Raw genomic sequence first — 20,000 nt, 5'->3', positions numbered from 1 at the left:
GAAGAACTTTTCCATTCCTAGGGATTTTCAAAACACGGCCAAGGCGCTGCTTTGCCGTAGCCAGCCCTTTCTTGGGCCGCTCGCCCGGAGGAAGGAACAGAAATGAATGATGGAAGACACAGATGACAGAGTGAGTGACGTCAAAGGAGAAAAGAGGAAGAAAGAAGGGACGGACAGATTTAAGTTGCCCATCTCATCTGTTTCTCTCTCATCTCTATATCGAATAGCATCATTTATTTCAATCTGTCATCTATTGTTCCATTGTGGGAAAATCTCAGTCTAACTTCACTGGACTGTCCTTACCTAGTCACCTCATCCTAGAGAGAGTATTCTCTAGGAATTCGGGAATTGGGGGTTCTCTCAAAAAATTCATCATGTGGATTTTCCTACCCAGGACTAGTCATAAACCTATTTGTGTTTTGGATTCTCTTATGTTTTGGTTGAGTTGTCCTCTCAGTAAAATGTACGGTGTTCATGGCACCCTTGTCTGAACCCTGAGTAGCATCAAATAGGCTGGGAAAGGACCACACCTTCTTTTTCTTACCTAACAAATCTTTCTTTCTAAAGGTATTTTGGGTTTGAGAGGCTGTTTGTGGGAGCAGATATGCTCTCTACACCCGAATGCTTTCATCCTGTTTTTCTCTGTGTCTGATTGTCCATCCTTCCAAACTTTTCCTATCATCTGTTTCTCTGCCTGAAATGTGACCCTTTTCCCGAAAGTTTTCCATTCACTTCAGCTCCTGTTCCAAGTCCCCTCTCCATGAAGTTCTCCTACAATCCGTACACCCATGGCTCTGAAAGGACCTTCAGGATCATCCAGTTGTTTTCAACTTACCATTTAACTGGTTACACTCTGGGGGTACAAAACCAAGCAAAAGGGAAGGTGTCCTGCCCTCAAGGAGCATACAGTTTAAAGGGGAAAATAACAAAACAACTATGTGCATAGAAATACTATTACCACGCCCCCCAAAATAAAAGATTGCCAGGAATGAAGAAGGGTTGCTAAGATGCAGAAGATGAGATTTTAGTTGGGATGTGAAGGAAGTTAGGGAAGCTCGTAGGCCGAGACCAGGAAGAAAAGCATGCTAGGCAAGTGGGCTGGCCGGAGAATCGCCTAGAATTGAGAGAGGGAGAATATTGTCAGGAGGCCAAGGGCACTGGAAACTTAGTGTGAACAGCAGAGAGTAAGTAGAGGCCCGAATGGGGGCAGGGGGGGAGCGGCAAAGGTTGGGGCAAGAGGGGAGGGGAAGAACGACTAGATCATGAAGGGCTTTGGCCGTCACAGAGCGGGTTTTGTATTTGATGCTGGAAACGAGAGGAGCTCCTGCCATTTACCGAGTCAGGGGTGACAAAGCCAGTCCCATAGGTTGGGGAAATCACTTTGGTAGCTGAATGGAAGATAGATGGAAGAGGGAGAGACTTGTGAGCCAAGGAGAATAATTGTTGGTGCAGCCAGGGCTGGAAAGAGTGGTGGGAAAAGCTGCGTCATCGGGGAGAGCGGGACAGGTTGTGGTGATTGCAAGAAGATGGAAAGGTTGAGCGAGGAAAAGATCCAGGATGAAGGCAAGTTCCTTATCTCAGGAAAAGGCTTTCCATGAGGCCCAGTAGGAGCAGTGGTTACAATTTGGTTGGAGCCTTGGCATGAGGTAACAAGAGGGAGGAGTAAGGAACTGGGAAGTGAGGGTGGGAAATAGGATTTGGACGGCGTGGGGATTAGAATCACTGGGATGTATAGGATATAACCAAGGGTGAAAATGTTGATCACGGAAGCCAGAAATCACTCAGAAAATCATGATGCAGGGAAAAATAAACAGAAAGCCCAGCCACCAAAATGGTTGACTTCACTTGGTTAATCACCTCCCGGTGACCCCATTCCTAGTTTGTTTTCTTCTTATGGCTCACACTGCTGTAATACTGTAATTAATGTATTTATGCAAGAGCATAATTACCACTTACTTGGGATGCAATAGAAAGAATTCCTAAGGAGTGATTCCGTTCTGTTCTTCTGCAGTTTCGGTCATTTCTGTCTCTCTGTGACCTCATTTGGAGTTTTCCTCACAGAGATATTGGAGTGGTTTGCCACTGCCTTTACTAAGTCATTTTACAGATGAGGGAAACTGAGGCAAAAAGGGTTAAGTGGCCTCCCTGCCTGTGTCACACTGCTAGCATCGGAAGGCTTGATTTGAACTGGGGCTGAGTTAGGGTCCAGCACTCTATATGCCCTTAACTACCCCTAGGGCTACAGCAGGACCACTTGTCCTCGTATATTTGGGGGCAATTGGTTTTTTCCCCAATTGTGGGAGTGAACTTTTCCCCAATTGTGGGAGTGAACTCTTCTTATTGTCCACCCAGGTTCTGATCCCAGAAGAGCACTGGCCTGCGAGTCAGAAGACCTAGATTCAGCTCTTGGCACTGATGTGGCCCTGACATTACGGGCCTGCCTTTCCTATGGAACCAAGGAACTGGATGAAATGATGCTTAAAGCCCAAGGCGGGTCAACTCCCCACGCTCTGTTCTGTGTTAAGAGGCAGGAACAATTACCTTGTGGCCTACCTTGTGCCACCCGGTCCCCAGGAGAGTTGGCGGAGGAGTGCTGCTGTGACAGGAAGATACCAGGGGCCAATGGGGTAACTCCTTGGTTCACCTGAGGCATCCCAAAGCTCTTGGGCTGAGCCCAGTGTATTCATGATCAGCGAGGCTGCCCGAAAAGTGTTGCTGTTTAAGAAGAGGAGGCACAGCCATGACAGCCCTGGGCTGGTAAGCTGGAGGTCACTGCTGTTCTTGAAGAAAACTGCTCCAGACCCTGACCCTGACCCTCTGTAAGCATTTTCTTTCCTAAGACTTCGAGGTGTAGAGAGCTCGTGTGCTCGCACTGAGGTCGGTTCAAGCACATGAGGCTAATTCCCTATTGGACAATCCTCCATGGGCATGTGCTTGGGGAATGCTCCTTCCCACTCTTCTGTGCTGGCTCAATAATGGGTGTATGCAGAGAATGCAGGAGGGACGAGGGGGTCGAGTAAGACGAGCCAGGGTCGCTCTCTGGGCGGGAGCCGCAGAGGAGAGGCCGTGGACATCCTGCGTCCATCCCCTTCACTTCTAGCCCCAAAGACCAAGGATAAAGACTAAGGACTTTTGCCTAGCCTGACTCGGGCTGATTCGGGGGTATGCAGGGTGCTAACTCGGTCTTCACATCAAGGGTACGTGAAATGCAAACTAGGTGGAAAGGAAGCCCCTCTCTAAAGAGATCATGCAGGGTGGCACTCTAATCCAAGGACCTCCAATGCTATTAGACTATTGGGCCTTTATGTACATGCGCCTTATTGCTTTTGGACTTCTTCTAGAACAAGGTGTAAGAATACTCCCTGCTGGTTCACAAATACGGAAACATGGATGAGAGAGATCTCACCATTTCCAGCCTTCCCCCTTGACTTCCATGCCATCAGTGGGCTGTCACGTACTCGGCTTACTCAGAGTCCAGGAATCTCTGTTACCCTTTTCCCTCCCACCAGCCCTGAAACTGGATTTCTGGTTTTGCAGGTTCTATGGAACTCCCCCATTTTGCATACCTCCCCCATTTTCTACTCTCACAAGCCACCACTTTGTCAATCAAAAAGCACTTGTTAAAAACTTAACATATGCCAGATGCCCACTCTAGATGCCAGCGATGTAAATTCAGTAAGGAAAACTACCCAGCATATGTTCCCAACAGGAAGTAAAACAAATGCACACAGAATAGGAAGAAAGTAAAGACGAATAATAAATGCAAGATAGTTTGAAAGGAAGGGCAATAGCAGCTGAGGGGTTAGACAAAGGCGTCACCTCTAAGTTGGTATGGGAGGAGAGCTGGCGTATTGTCTGTGCGGCATAGAAAAAGTAGGCTTCCCTGAGTGGCAGAGCATGGAGCAGTCACTGGGGAAAAATCGGATTGCGCGAGGTTGGAAAGTGCTTTAAAAGCTAAACAAAAGAGTCTGCTTTATTCCTGAAACAATGAAATGCCCCTGGAATTGAGAAAGGGAGTCACATGGCTGGGTTACGTTTAAGGAAAATCACTTGGATCACTGTAGAGAGCTGAGTTCATTTAGAAGGCAAGAGATGATGAGGGTCTGCCCAAGTTGTAGCTCTGAGAAGAGGCAAGGGGTTTACAACAGGAGAGGTGTTGTGAAGATAGAAATCACACAATTAGCTGATGAGAGGTGTGGGGTGGAATGAATGAGGGAGAGTCATGAGTTAAAGATAAATGTTGACGCTATAGGCCTGGGACCCTGGGAAAAAACAGAGAAAGTTGTAAGGATTTGAAGAAAAGATAATTACTACTCTCTTTGAGACACTGAGATGTCTCCAGGACATTGTTTGAAATGTTGGGCATTGATGTAGGGCAACTGGCTACATGTAGCTCCAGTTAAATGACTCAAAGGGACAATTTTTTGGCTTTTCAAGATGATGACTTTCAAGTAGGATCCCTCCCCTACTCTATTTCTTAAGACCCTACTATCAACTGGCTCGTCTTTGTGACTTAGGATGTGCTTGTCATGTCTTGCCTGGACTACTGCAAAACTGGCTTCTCCCTTCTGCAGTCCATCTTCCCCAGAGATGTCAGTCCCTGCCTCATTAGTCACCACTGGCTCCTTTTCATAATTATTACTACTGATGGCAAATAGGGCCAAGCACGGAGTCAGGAAGGAGCCTCTTGCAGAGTTCAAATCTGGCCTCAGACACTTAACTGGCTGTGTGACCCTGGGCACGTCACTTAATCCCTTTGCCTCAGTTTCCCCCTTCTGTAACATAAAGGCGGCAAAGGAAATACTCCAGTATCTCTGCCAGAAAATCCCAAATGTGGGGTTTCAGAACTAAAACAACTGAACAACACTGAGAATAAACACAATCCAATGTTTAAGTAATACTAAAATGTAACACAAAATAATCCACAATCATGGCATTTACAGAGTGTTTGGAAATCTGCAAAATGCTTTACAAATATCAGTTCATTTTATCCTCACAGTTCCAGATGAGGAAACTGAGGCAGGGGTTAAGTGACCTGCCTAGGGTCACTGAGTGTAGATCCCGCACTCGAACCTGGATGCCTCTAGAGTCAACTGTACGTTCCTTCTTTCCGTATTAGAAGCCCCTCGTTCCTATCTGCTCCGTCCCTTTTACTATATCTAGCCTGTTACTCCACCGCATATTCTGACTACACAATCAAATAAAACTCCTTGCTCTTCCTCACACTCCCCATTCCATCTCCTACTTCCAGATCTTCAGCCGTGTGTGGACTATATTTTCTCTGACTCGGAGCAACTTAGAAATCCTAAAGCTCTGCTCAAACTGCCCCTCTGGGATAAGGACTTTCTGGATGTCCTCAGCTCTTATTCTTTTGCTCCAACATTATCCCGTGGAAAACACGTCACGTGGGTTCCCATGAGGATATTTGATGGCCGCACTGTCTTCTTTTTTCAGTCTATTTTAATCTCCCAGGGTCTAGCCCAGAGCCTGGTAACTGCTTAATCACCAGTTGGATAATTCTTGGCACTCCTTCAGGATGGTTTGCCATCCGGGTTCAAAAGGCCTTCTGCCACTGAAAAGCAGACAACTCACCTACCTGTTGGGATAACTTTGTAGCTGTGCCAGCCATTCTCGAATCCATGGAAGATGCGATGGTTCCTTCTCTAGCTGACTTTGGGAGGCTTGGGACCCCTTGGGCTATGAACAAGAGAGTCAGAGATGAGAGGATCACTATCTAGGGTCGGGCCTCTTAAAGTCCTGGCGGCCCCAGATCTCAATGGTATTTTTTTAAGAACTGTGGTTTTTTCCCTCCGGCAGAAACTACAAATGTTCTCAAGTTACAATTGTCGCAGATATCATGAAACTTTAAAATGGAGGAAAATGCTCGTGTGCTATTTAAAACAACTTATCGTTAAAGTACCATGCACAGAGAACAAATCCAACTATTCTGGGGAGCAATTTGGGGCAATGCTCAAAAAGTTATCAAACTGTGCATCCCCTTTTCATTTAACAGCATAACTACTGGGCTCATATCCCTAGGAGATCTTAAAGAAGGGAAAGGAACCTGGATGTGCCAAAATGGTTGAGGCCGCCCTGTTTGTGGTGGCCAGAAACTGGAGAATGAAGGGATGCCCATCAATGGGAGAATGGCTGGGGAAGTTGTGGTACATGAATGTCATGGAATGTTATTGTTCTGTAAGGAATGAATACAGAGAGGCTTGGAGAGACTAACATGAACTGATGCCGAGTGAAATGAGCAGGACGTTTCGTTATATACTTCACTATATGCGTCAACAACAATACTATAGGATGACCAATTCTGATGGACGCGGCCATCTCCAGCAATGAGATGAACCCAATCAGTTCCATGGAGCAGTAATGAACTGAACCAGCTACGCCCAGAGAAAGAACTCTGGGAGACGACTAAGAGCCATTACATTGAATTCCCATCTCTCTATTTTGGTCCGCCTGCATTTTTGATTTCCTTCACAGGCTAATGGTACACTATTTCAGCATCCCATTCTCTCTGTACAGCAAAATACCCGTTCGGGCATGCATACTTATGTTGTATTTAATTTACACTTTAACCTGTTTAACATGTATTGGTCAACCTGCCATGGGGGGAGGGGAAGGAGGAAGGAGGGGGACATTGCAACAAAAGGTTTTGCAACTGTCAATGCTGAAAAATTACCCGTGCATATATCTTGGAAATAAAAAGCTATAATAAAGAAAAAAAAGAGAAAATGCTACCTGCACCCAAGGGAAAAAAAGATGCTGCTCAGAGAGAACATGCCAAGTAAACTCTTTCCGGGGTTTCGACTGACTGGCGAATTCTCTTCCCAGCAGAGAGTAACTGAATCATCTTATTTATTCTTCTTAGGACACAAGCTCCTTATGGTTAGGTGAGAATCCTTACAAGCTGTTAAGTCATTAGAATTGATAGACAATCATTATCTAGTTTAGCATGGTTCAATATGATTGAGCTGATCTTACAAGGAGATGTTGTGGGCCAGAACGTGAAACAAGGACCTGATAGAAACACCTTTAGAGAGCTCATACAAGCAAGAAGCTCTTAGGGCCAGAGAGCACTCTGGGAGATACACAAGCCCACTCTCAGAGGGGGAGTCAGATTCATTCCATCTTCCGCCTTTGTGCTGGCTGGAGGCTGAAGAAAGCAGAGGCAAAGGACAAGCTGCAAGAACTCTTGGAACCAAGGAGGGAGAGAGGCCTCAAAGAAAGCTAACCGGGCCCAAGGAGAGGTAAGAAATAAACGTCTGGATTTTATCAGCTGGGAGCATGTGGAGGGACTATTACTCTGAACTGACACTAAGGCTGCCTCCAGAAACCTGCCCAAGAAACCTGCTCCCAGAGAACGATTATATTATAAAACAGAACAAGAACACTGCATGGTTAGGGTTGATTGTTGGTACTACGTCCCTAGCACCGAGCACAACGACTAGGACGCATTGATTCAGTGTGGTTGTGGTTGTTCCTTCATTCTTGAAGACGACCCCAGCCTCAGGGAAGTGATGCCATAACTTGCAAGTGAGTTGGACTGAAGTGCCTCGCTTTCCCCTAATTAATAAATATTTGCTGTATGTTTAATTGACAGACATTTTGTCTCTTGATTCCATTTTTGGCTCTTCCACTTCCGGAATTATTTTTTTCCTATCCTGTTGTTGGAGCACTGATGAAAATACCGCTTTTGCTTCTGCATCACCAAAGGTTGCCACTGTTTCCCATCTCTAACCACTGAATTTCCTTACATGAATATACTGAGACTAATACTGATTCTGTATCATTTTTACAAGCAACTGATCCAATTTACAAGCAACCAATTTTTTTTCTGTAACCGCTTTGAACTTAGTTCAGAATGCAGCAAAATGTATATAAGGGCAACTGCCCTCTTTCTCAGAAGGATCTTATGCCTTAAAGGAATGTACTGACAGGTAACATAGTTATCCTGTGTGGAGCCAGTCTGCTTCAGTTTGCTCTTTTGTTAAATTCTCAATGGTAATATTATGATATAATATATAATGTGTATATATGTAGACATGCATGTATATATTACATACATGATGTATACTACATATAATGTAATATGTATTATGAATGTGTGTGTGTGTATAAAACGCTGCTACTTTTTGTGGAAACAAAGAAGGGAAAAGAAAGAAACTTCCCATTGCCTGGGAAGTGACTAATTATTTAACACCATAAAAATAACAACTGTAAAGAGTTCAGAAAAAGAGGAAGTTTTGTATGAAATGATCCAGAAGGGGGAATAAGATTAGGGCTTGGAAAACAACATAGAAAATGACTGAAAAGGGGCAGCTAGGTGGCACAGTGATAACAGCACTGGCCTTGGGATGGGAAGAAGTGGGATCCAAATCCAGCCTCAGGGACTTACTAGCCGTGTGATCCTGGGCAAGTCCCTTAACCCTGACTGCCATCCCACCCCACTCCAAAAGGAAAAGAAAACAACTTACAAGGTAAGAACAGAAAACAAAGCCTGACATCGTGTAACTGTGAAAGATCTGATTTTCGATCTCTCCTCAGCCAGTCACTAGCTTTTTGTGTGACCTTGAGTAAATACTTAGCCTCTACTGGTATCAGCAGAGTGAGTGAATCCTATAAAATAAATCAATTTTCTGCAGGGCTTTAAAGGCAATGTCACCTTGGTCATACTTAATTTGTCACCAGTAAGACTGAAAAGGATAACAGTAAGATTCTACTGCCTTATTTCCATGTCCCTTTTTGGGGAGGCAACAGGGTCCACATTAACTAGTGAGGTCCCATAGGTCCCATAGCTACTAAGTATCTGCAGTCAAATCTGAACTCAGGCCCCTCCGAGGCCGGTACTTATCCTGTCTTACGCTAACCTTCAGATTGATGCTGCCTCCCTTTTAGTCCGCAGGGAATTTTGGCAAGTAACGTGTACAGTCAAGAGAGTTAAGAAGGGTTTTGCCCCAGGAACACTACTGGGAGTCCAAGCTTTCAGGCGCAACTCAAACACTTCCTCCTTTTCAATGATTTCCTTCCATACCCCCCATGTATCCTAAAACACTCATGCATGCCGAAAGTGTGGCATAAAGAAATGGCCTGCTTATGATCCATAGTCCCCAAAACTCTCCTTGGTCTATGATGAAGAAACTGGAGACAACCCACTAAATTACCTTTAGGAATCCATGGAGCATCATTTGCACTCTTCTTCTTCTTCTTTGCTTTTAATTCTGAAACAAAATCATCCTCATCTGATTCTAGGAAGACTGCCACAGAGGGAAATTAACTCTTGATTACTAGCTAGGCACAGGCATATTCAAATATACTGTGACTCCCTAACCCACCCGCGCACGCACACACACACTCTCTACAAGGCTAACGTGATCACAGAAAATGACTAATTTAGTGATCTCAGCGCAAAACAATTTTCTAAAAAAATATTTAAAGCTCAAACAGCCACGTACTTTTTTTTTTTTTTACCCGAACAGAACCTATCCCTGCAGGGAAAAAATACAGACTTACAAATCACTCTCAGAGGTGCAAACACACGCTTGCCCTGCAGGGAAGCACCCAAGATGGGACGCTGCCAAACCTCCCTGCAGCTGCTAACTGTAAAACTGACAAAAGACCCGCTCAAGCCTAAAACTGCGTCTTTAACCAATGGAGCTATGTTTGTTTTCCTACATTTGTCTTGTTAGTTCAAAGAAGGTGACCTGAAATAGCACTGGACTAGCTAGCAGTACTCAGTAATGGGAGAGGAAGAACTCAGCAAGAACGGGCTGGTGGCTGTCCTTGAACAGGACCCAAAGGACGTTCCTATGTTAGTCTCCAGTTACGGGCCCGACTGTGGCCGCTCAGACCCAGACATGCCCGGAGGGCTCTGCCACGGGTGGGACGCCAGCAGTCCCTGGGAGGGACTCCGCTTCCCTCACCGAGCGTGGCCCCTGCCTGCTCTGGGGAGGGTAAAGGACACAACCCTTACTATATTCCTTATCCTTGGAGCTGTCTTCCAGGCTCTTGTTGACGCTGTTTTCCACGTTCTCCAGCTTATGTGTTTTGACCTCTCCTCCTTGACTCTCGGTGCTGTCGCTGGCCAGCTGCTTGACAGCCTTCTTCTTCCCAGTCCCTTGGCTGGCCAGGGGGCCACTACCCTTTTCCCTAGGGGAGCCACTCCTGCCGCTGTACTCCCCGGACGTCCACCAGGCCTGAACATGGGAAGCTGGGGACGAGGATGACACAGGCGGCAGGTTGGCCAGGCACAGCATCCCCTGGACTGCCTCCAGTGTATTGGGGGACGCAGGAGCTTTACTGTGAAAGACAGAGAAGAATAACCAATGCCAGGGGCAAATCTCACAACCTTTTACACCATCTCTAGCTAGACACCCATTTTAATACATCATTGGACAGTTTACGCAAAAAGGCAATTACTTGGTTTTTCAAATGTTTGTTACAATTTATTCTTAAATTGTAACAAACATGGTTATTCCAATCTCCTTTTTCTCATTCTGTCTTCTAATTTTTTACATTTTGTAGATATCATTTACCGCCTCAGTTTGATTGGCGTGTGTGTGTGCGTGTGTGTGTGTGTAAATGCATGTGTATATGACAGAGTTTGAAACAATTATCCAGTTTCCCTATTTGCTGTGGATTCCCCCTTTTCACTTTTGAGAATGGCCAATTTGGTTTTCCTTCTTGTCTTCAAAAGTCAGCACAACACAGAGTCAACACAACTTTGTGCAAGCCAGAAAGGTTCACATAAAACTTAAAGGTCTCTGTGCAAACAAAACCAGAGAAAGTACAATTAATTATAAGGGAAGCAGAAGATTGGCCAAGGGGACCAAAAGAAGAAAAATACACACTGGAAGGGCCGTGGGAAAATAGGCCCATTGTTAATTCTTAACCGGTAGTCCAGGCATTGTATAAAACAACTCCGAAGCCCATTTGATTAAACTCTGCAGACCCTTTGATCTAGTAATACTTGCTACCAAATCTAGACATCAAAGATAGAAGAAAGAGGACCCAGATGAACACAAAACATTTATGGCCATTTTTTGCAAAGAATGGAATTCGGGAATGAAAGAGGCCCATCAGTTGAGGAATGGATGGACGCTATTATATTTTAAGAAATTGTGGATGGAAACATTTCTCTATGCACCTTGTGCCTAACTGTACTGATTGTGTGCACACACATATATGTGTGAGTATCACATACATATTATGAATATTGTATGTACAAATTTATTTTTATTCATTTTTTGGTACCGGCAATTTGGCTCTCCTCTTCTTATTGTCATTTGACTTCTCTATATTTCAAGATTTCCCCACCCCCGCAAAAAACAACCAGCTCGATAATTGGGGTCATGCTGGCGAGAGCTATTCTGACATAGAGTTAGTTGGGGGGGGTGATTTGTCTTTCTGAGGCAACTGGGGTTAAGTGACTTGCCCCACGCAGCCAAGAAGTATTAAGTAACTGAAGCCGGCTTTGAGTTCAGGTCCTCCTGATTTCTGGTCCGGTGCTCTACCCACTGTGCCATCTAGCTGCCCCGAGCTGGCACGTCTGACACTTATTCCACCGTGTGCCCAGTTCACCAACCTGTTCTTTCTCTCTTTTGTTGGGGAAAGTTCTTACAGAGAGATACGCTTTCCCCTCAGGAGTCTTGGCTGCGTCCTAAAGTTTTGGTAAGTTTTCTCATGGTTGAAGTTTCTTTGATGACATTTTCTACTGTTACTAGAACATGTTCTGTTTCAACAGACCAACTCTTTTGCATTTAGCTATTTAGTCTCTCATTTGTTATGTCCTTTCAATTGAGTGTAATCCCAGTACACTGTGGTCACCTAGGGATCTGGTTAATGCGTCCAACTTTCTACATGGGTCCCTCATGAGCAATTTACATAAAGTTGTCTTTGAGAAATGCTGAGAAATGTGCATCCTCTTTGCTATTTCTCTTCATGAATCTTCACAGAGCTATCATCTCTAACTCGTCTAAAATTCTCCTCTGACGCCTAACCTTTCCCTTGAGATGATTTAGCGATGACACACAGAGGATAGGATACTGGAGCTGGCCTCAAAAAACTAAATCCAATCTGACCTCAGGCACTTACTTCTGTTTGCCTCAGTTTCCGCAACTGTAAAATAGGAGTGAAAACAGCACCAACTTTTCAGGCTTGTTGTGAGCATCAAAAGAGATATTTGCAAAGTGCTTATAAGACCACTGCTACTTACATGCTTATATTCTCAATCTCCTTGCCTCCCATGTCTGAAAGGGTCACCGCGATACTCTCAATCTTGAAAACCCTACACAGTCTGTCCCCCAAATAACTTTCCAGTATTATTGGGCATACTTTGCAATCCAGCCAAACGGCCTTTTTTCCTGACACTCACTCATGAAATCCTATAGCCTTCTCCAAGTCATTGCACAGAATAACAACTCGCTCAGCTTGTACCCCATAAAGATTCTCTTTTCCTTCAGCAGCAAATTAGGACTCATCTTGTGCATGAAAGAAAATTTCTTCCTTTTCTTTTCTCTCTTTTTTTTTTTTGAAGTTGACATTACGTGACTTATCCAGGGTTACACAACTAGTAAGTGTTAAGTGTCTGAGACCATATTTGAACTCCGGGGCTGGGGCTCTGTCTACTGCATCATCCGGCTGCCCCCATCTTTCTGATCCCTACTGGTGATTCGCTTTGTGCCACTTTAGATTCATCAGTACAGAGTAATTTGATCTTTATGCTGTATTTATGCATGTTTTCCATGCACTTGCTGTCCTCCCTGTGAGAATGTAGGCTCATTTTAAGTTTAATTTAATGGCTGTAAGGTATCATTCGTGACTTTGGCTAGAACGTTTTCAACTGAAGAATAAGGTCAAAACTCCAAAGACAAAGGATTCAGGAATGAGGCGGAAAGACAGTGTAAGCAGCAAGGGAAGGCCACTTTCTCAAGCACTCTGGATGGGAACAGAACAGACAGCACATGACAGCTGGAACCCAGGGAAGCCTTGGTTTGCTTTTATTGGTTTTGTTTTTGAGATGGCCTTGGGCATATTTGAAGGCAGCAGAGACAGGGCCAGCTAGCAGAAAAATGGATCAAAATTGTAGACAGTGGGAATGACTAAGGGTGAACTCTGTACAATGGTCGGCCTTCTGGTGGTGATACCAGAGTTCTGAGATGAAGAAATTGGACGAAAAGAGGGATGTCACATTGAATGGCCTCATTTTTTCCAGAAAAGCCAGAGGCACAGCGCTCAGCCAGAAGAGAAGGAACCTTGAAGAGGCACAAGCAGCTTTTGTGGAGCCTGAAATGGAAATCACTGAGGAAGGAGTAAAGCAACTGCCTCTTTGGCAAGGGCATTTCCGGAAGAAGGTAAATGATGGCAGCAACTCAGAGATAATTTTAGGCCAGGGCAGAACCTAAGGCGCCACTTTAGTTCAGTTCCTAAGAAGACTTTGCGTACTTTGCAACAACAACTAAGACTTTCCTAATTGGTCTCAGCTGGCTCTTTCTCCCTGCAGCCCCCAAAGTACTTTCCCTTATGTGCAGACCTGATCGCCCCCATGCAACAGGGATCTCTATTGCCTGTAAAAACAAAGAGGAACTCCTTAGTTGAGCTTTTCCCTTCAATTAGCTCTCTTTTATGTTCCCTATTTCCTGAGGCCCTCACCCAAACTAAAGAGAAGAGAAAGAAAATGGTCATACCACATACGTAAAATGAAATCAGACTTCCTTGCTGCCTATTTCCAAAAATGGAAGAGTCTTTCCTTTAGGCTGAGTGCATCATCTCCCTTTGAGAAGGTGGGTATTCTGCTTTACCATCACTTTTCTGCAAACATCTCTTGTAATGGGCTGAAACTGGCAGCCAAGCCCTTACGGCTAAGTACCGATTGGACAGTGCCCTATGGGCATATGCTTGGCCAATGGCCCTTCCCACTATCCGTGCTGGCTCAGTGATTGGTGTATACAGAGAATTGTAGGAGGGACTAGGGGGTGGAGTAAGGCGAGCCAGAGTCCTCTTGGCCGTAGACGAGGGGGAAGGTGGTCGCGGAGCTTCTGCTTCCATCCTGTTCAATCCTGCATCTAAGACCGAAAATAGAGACTAAGGACTTTTGCTTATCCTGACTCCGGCTGATTCTGGGGTGTCCTGGGTGCTAGCGCGGTCGTCACACCTTCCCTCCATCCTTCCTTCCTTTTTTTATTGCTTCCTTCATGCCTTCCTTCCTTCCATCCTTTTTTCCTTCATTCATACCCTCTGTCCTTTCTTCCCTTCTTCCTTTCTGTTCTTACTTCTTTCCTTTTTTGGTACTTTTTTCCTTTCTTCCTTCGTTAGTCTCTTCATTCTTAACTTCCCTCCCTCCTTCCATCCATTTTTCCTTCCTTTCTTTTTGTTTCTTATTTCTTCCCTTCCTTCCCTCGTTCCTTCCTTCCATCTTCCATTCCTTCCTTCTTTCCTAACCTTTCTTCTTCTGCCCTACTTCTCTCCCTTTTTCCTATCCTCATTCCTTCCTTCTATTCGTCCTTCCTTCCCTTTCATCCTTCCTTCCTTCTCTTTCTGCTCCCTTCTTTGATTTTCCCCTTTCTTCAATACTTCCTTTTTTCTTCCTTGGAAAGAAGAATAGACAGAGGGTATGAAAGAAAGGAAAAAAGGAAGGCAGTATGGAGGGAAGGCGTAATGAAGAAAGGGAGCAGGAAGAGAATAAAAGGAAGGAAAGAAGGAAGGAAGGAAAAAAGGAAGAAAGGAAAACAGGAAGGAAGAATGGAAAAAAGTTGGAAGGAAAGGAAAGAAAAATGAAATAAAAAAACAAATGAGGGAAGGAAGGTAGGAAGGAAGGAAGAAAAGAAGGAAGGAAAAAGGGGAGAATGAAGGAAAGAAGGAAGGAAGGAAGAAGGAAAGAAGAAGGAAAAAAGAAAGGAAGACAGAGGATATGCTGGAAGAAGAAAAGAAAGCCCATAAAGATGGAGGGAAGGAAGAAAAAAAGGAAAGACTGAAAGAAAAGAAAAGGCAAAGAAGGAAGCAGAAAGAGAAGGAAAGAAGGAACAATGAAGGAAAACAGGGAAAGGAAGGAAAGCAAAGAAGGGAGAAAAGAGGAAAGAGATTAGGTAGGAAGGAAGGAAGGTTCAAGGGAGTGAAAGAGGGATGTAGCAGGAACGGAAGAAGGATGGAAGGAAAGAAGGAAGAAAGGAAAGAAAGTAAAAAGGAAGGAAAGGGAGAGAGGAGGCAAAGAAGAAATATAGCAGGAAGAGAACTAAGGAAGAAAAGCAGAAAAAAAGAAGGAAGGAAAAAAGGAAGAAAGGAAGAAGGATGGAAAGAATGAAAGAGGAAGGGAGAAGGGAAGGAAGGAAAGGAAGGAAAGGAAGGAAAGAAAGAAGGAAGGAAGGAAGGAAGGAAGGAAGGAGGAAGGAAGGAAAAAAGGAAGAAGGAAAGAAAGTAAAAAGGAAGGAAAGAAGGAAGGCAGTTAGGGAGAAAAGTTAGGAAAAATGGAGGAAGTTTAGGTAGGAAGGAAGCAAGCAAAAAAGGAAAAAAAGAAGGAAGGTGGGAAAGCAGGAAGGAAAAAAAATGAAGGAAAAAACAAAGGAAGGAAAGAAAGAAGGAAGGAGAGAAGGAGTAATGAAGAAACCTAGCAGGAAGAGTAGGATGGAAGGAAAGGAGGAAGGAAGAAAAGAAAGGATGTAAGGAAGAAAGCAAGTAAGGAACGAAAAGAGGAAAAAGAGAAAGATAGAAAGAAGGAAGGAAGGAAAAAATGGAAGGAAGGAGGCAAAAATGAAACAATGAAGAAAGAAAAGAAAGGATGGAGGAAAGGAATAATTAAGAAAGAAAAAAAGAAAAATTTAGAAATTAAGAAAGGAAGAGAAGAAAGGAAGGAAGGAAAGAGAGTATGAAGAAAGGCAGGAAAAATGGAGGGAATGAAGGGAGCAAAGAAGAAAGAAGGAAGGTATGATGGAAGGAGGAATGAAGGCTATAATGAGGGACGGAAGGAAGGAAGGAAGAAAAAAACTAATTGCGGTGGGTGTTCTTTCACCATCACTTTTCTGCAATCATCTCTGGTCATGATGTTGACGTTCAAAAGGGACACCCCTGAAGGTTGGGATTGAAGACCAGTATTAGGAGGTATCTCAAAAGAATGTGCAGTAAATAATCTCATACTAAAGAATGATTGGGTAAAACAGCAAATCATAGACATAATTAATAACTTCACCCAAGAAAACGATAATAATGAGACATCATACCAAAATGTATGGGATGCAGCCAAAGCGGTAATAAGGGGAAATTTCATATCTCTAGAGGCCTATTTGTATAAAATAGAGAAAGAGAAGGTCAATGAATTGGGTTTGCAATTAAAAATGCTAGAAAAGGAACAAATTAAAAACCCCCAGTCAAACACTAAACTTGAAATTCTAAAAGTAAAAGGTGAGATCAATAAAATTGAAAGTAAAAAAACTATTGAATTGATTAATAAAACTAAGAGTTGGTTCTATGAAAAAACCAACAAAATAGACAAACCCTTAGTAAATCTGATTAAAAAAAGGAAAGAGGAAAATCAAATTGTTAGTCTTAAAAATGAAAAGGGAGAACTCACCACTAACGAAGAGGAAATTAGAGCAATAATTAGGAGTTACTTTGCCCAACTTTATGCCAATAAATTCGACAACTTAAATGAAATAGAAAAATACCTCCAAAAATACAGCTTGCCCAAACTAACAGAGGAAGAAGTAAATATCCTAACAGTCCCATCTCAGAAAAAGAAATAGAACAAACTATCAATCAACTCCCTAAGAAAAAATCCCCAGGACCAGATGGATTTACATGTGAATTCTACCAAACATTTAAAGAACAATTAACTCCAATGTTATATAAACTATTTGAAAAAATAGGGATTGAAGGAGTCCTACCAAACTCCTTTTATGACACAGATATGGTACTGATACCTAAACCAGGTAGGCTGAAAACAGAGAAAGAAAATTATAGACCAATCTCCCTAATGAATATTGATGCTAAAATCTTAAATAAAATATTAGCAAAAAGATTACAGAAAATTGTCACCAGGATAATACACTATGACCAAGTAGGATTTATACCAGGAATGCAGGGCTGGTTCAATATTAGGAAAACTATTAGCATAATTGACTATATCAATAACCAAACAAACAAAAACCACATGATCATCTCAATAGATGCAGAAAAAGCATTTGATAAAATCCAACACCCATTCCTAATAAAAACACTTGAGAGCATAGGAATAAATGGACTTTTCCTTAAAATAGTCAGGAGCATATATTTAAAACCATCAGTAAGCATCATATGCAATGGGGAAAAACTGGAACCTTTCCCAGTAAGATCTGGAGTGAAGCAAGGTTGCCCACTATCACCATTATTATTTAATATCGTATTAGAAACACTAGCCTCGGCAATAAGAGTCGAGAAAGATATAAAAGGAATTAGAGTAGGCAATGAGGAAACCAAACTATCACTCTTTGCAGATGATATGATGGTATACCTAGAGAACCCCAGAGATTCTACCAAAAAGCTATTGGAAATAATTCATAATTTTAGCAAAGTAGCTGGCTACAAAATAAATCCCCATAAATCCTCAGCATTTTTATACATCACCAACAAAACCCAACAGCAAGAGATACAAAGAGAAATTCCATTCAGAATAACTGTTGATACCATAAAATATTTGGGAATCTATCTACCAAAGGAAAGTCAGGAACTATATGAGCAAAATTATAAAAAAGTCTCCACACAAATAAAGTCAGACTTAAATAATTGGAAAAATATTAAGTGCTCTTGGATCGGCCGAGCGAACATAATAAAGATGACAATACTCCCTAAACTAATCTATTTATTTAGTGCTATACCAATCAGACTTCCAAGAAAATATTTTATTGATCTAGAAAAAATAACAACAAAATTCATATGGAACAATAAAAAGTCGAGAATCTCAAGGGAATTAATGAAAAAAAAATCAAATGAAGGTGGCCTAGCTGTACCTGATCTAAAATTATATTATAAAGCAGCAGTCACCAAAACCATTTGGTATTGGCTAAGAAATAGATTAGTGGATCAGTGGAAAAGGCTAGGCTCACAAGACAGAATAGTCAATTATAGCAATCTAGTGTTTGACAAACCCAAAGCCCCTAACTTCTGGGAAAAGAATTCATTATTTGATAAAAACTGCTGGGATAATTGGAAATTAGTATGGCAGAAATTAGGCATGGACCCACACTTAACACCATATACCAAGATAAGATCAAAATGGGTCTATGACCTAGGCATAAAGAACGAGATTATAAATAAATTAGAGGAACATAGAATAGTTTATCTCTCAGACTTGTGGAGGAGAAAGAAATTTGTGACCAAAGATGAACTAGAGACCATTATTGATCACAGAATAGAAAATTTCGATTACATCAAATTAAAAAGCCTTTGTACAAATAAAACTAATGCAAACAAGATTAGAAGGGAAGCAACAAACTGGGAAAACATTTTCACAGTTAAAGGCTCTGATAAAGGCCTCATTTCCAAAATATATACAGAACTGACTCAAATTTATAAGAAATCAAGCCATTCTCCAATTGATAAATGGTCAAAGGATATGAACAGACAATTTTCAGAGGATGAGATTGAAACTATTACCACTCATATGAAAGAGTGTTCCAAATCATTATTGATCAGAGAAATGCAAATTAAGACAACTCTGAGATACCACTACACACCTGTCAGATTGGCTAAGATGACAGGAAAAAATAATGATGAATGTTGGAGGGGATGCGGGAAAACTGGGACACTAATGCATTGTTGGTGGAGTTGTGAACGAATCCAACCATTCTGGAGAGCAATCTGGAATTATGCCCCAAAAGTTATCAAAATGTGCATATCCTTTGATCCAGCAGTGTTTCTATTGGGCTTATATCCCAAAGAAATACTAAAGAAGGGAAAGGGACCTGTATGTGCCAAAATGTTTGTAGCAGCCCTGATTGTAGTGGCTAGAAACTGGAAAATGAATGGATGCCCATCAATTGGAGAATGGCTGGGTAAATTGTGGTATATGAATGTAACGGAATATTATTGTTCTGTAAGAAATGACCAGCAGGATGAATACAGAGCGGACTGGCGAGACTTACATGACATATTTTGATGGAAGTGGATTTCTTTGACAAAGAGACCTGAGTTTCAATTGATAAATGGTCAAAGGATATGAACAGACAATTTTCAGAGGATGAGATTGAAACTATTACCACTCATATGAAAGAGTGTTCCAAATCATTATTGATCACAGAATAGAAAATTTCGATTACATCAAATTAAAAAGCCTTTGTACAAATAAAACTAATGCAAACAAGATTAGAAGGGAAGCAACAAACTGGGAAAACATTTTCACAGTTAAAGGTTCTGATAAAGGCCTCATTTCCAAAATATATAGAGAACTGACTCAAATTTATAAGAAATCAAGCCATTCTCCAATTGATAAATGGTCAAAGGATATGAACAGACAATTTTCAGAGGATGAGATTGAAACTATTACCACTCATATGAAAGAGTGTTCCAAATCATTATTGATCACAGAATAGAAAATTTCGATTACATCAAATTAAAAAGCCTTTGTACAAATAAAACTAATGCAAACAAGATTAGAAGGGAAGCAACAAACTGGGAAAACATTTTCACAGTTAAAGGTTCTGATAAAGGCCTCATTTCCAAAATATATACAGAACTGACTCAAATTTATAAGAAATCAAGCCATTCTCCAATTGATAAATGGTCAAAGGATATGAACAGACAATTTTCAGAGGATGAGATTGAAACTATTACCACTCATATGAAAGAGTGTTCCAAATCATTATTGATCAGAGAAATGCAAATTAAGACAACTCTGAGATACCACTACACACCTGTCAGATTGGCTAAGATGACAGGAAAAAATAATGATGAATGTTGGAGGGGATGCGGGAAAACTGGGACACTAATGCATTGTTGGTGGAGTTGTGAACGAATCCAACCATTCT

At 42.2% G+C, this 20,000-nt stretch overlaps 1 protein-coding gene across 5 annotated transcripts in view; it reads right to left on the bottom strand.

Moving 5' to 3' along the window:
• LOC127542643 (histone lysine demethylase PHF8-like) overlaps nucleotides 1–20,000 on the bottom strand; it is a 68,645-nt gene that overhangs the window by 36,596 nt on the left and 12,049 nt on the right. For 3 of the 5 annotated variants that reach the window (XM_051968386.1, XM_051968383.1, XM_051968387.1), the window contains exons 4-6: nucleotides 9,983–10,308; nucleotides 9,174–9,230; nucleotides 5,597–5,697 (exon numbers count right to left, since the gene is read on the bottom strand). In XM_051968386.1, coding sequence (XP_051824346.1) covers nucleotides 5,597–5,697; nucleotides 9,174–9,230; nucleotides 9,983–10,308 — 484 coding nt within the window. The remainder of the gene's footprint in view (nucleotides 1–5,596; nucleotides 5,698–9,173; nucleotides 9,231–9,982; nucleotides 10,309–20,000) is intronic. The other 2 variants (XM_051968385.1, XM_051968384.1) reach the window with 1 other exon arrangement.

Source organism: Antechinus flavipes, chromosome X (genome assembly GCF_016432865.1).
Source record: "Antechinus flavipes isolate AdamAnt ecotype Samford, QLD, Australia chromosome X, AdamAnt_v2, whole genome shotgun sequence".
NCBI lineage: Eukaryota > Metazoa > Chordata > Mammalia > Dasyuromorphia > Dasyuridae > Antechinus > Antechinus flavipes.
This window is presented reverse-complemented; position numbering and strand designations above follow the sequence as displayed.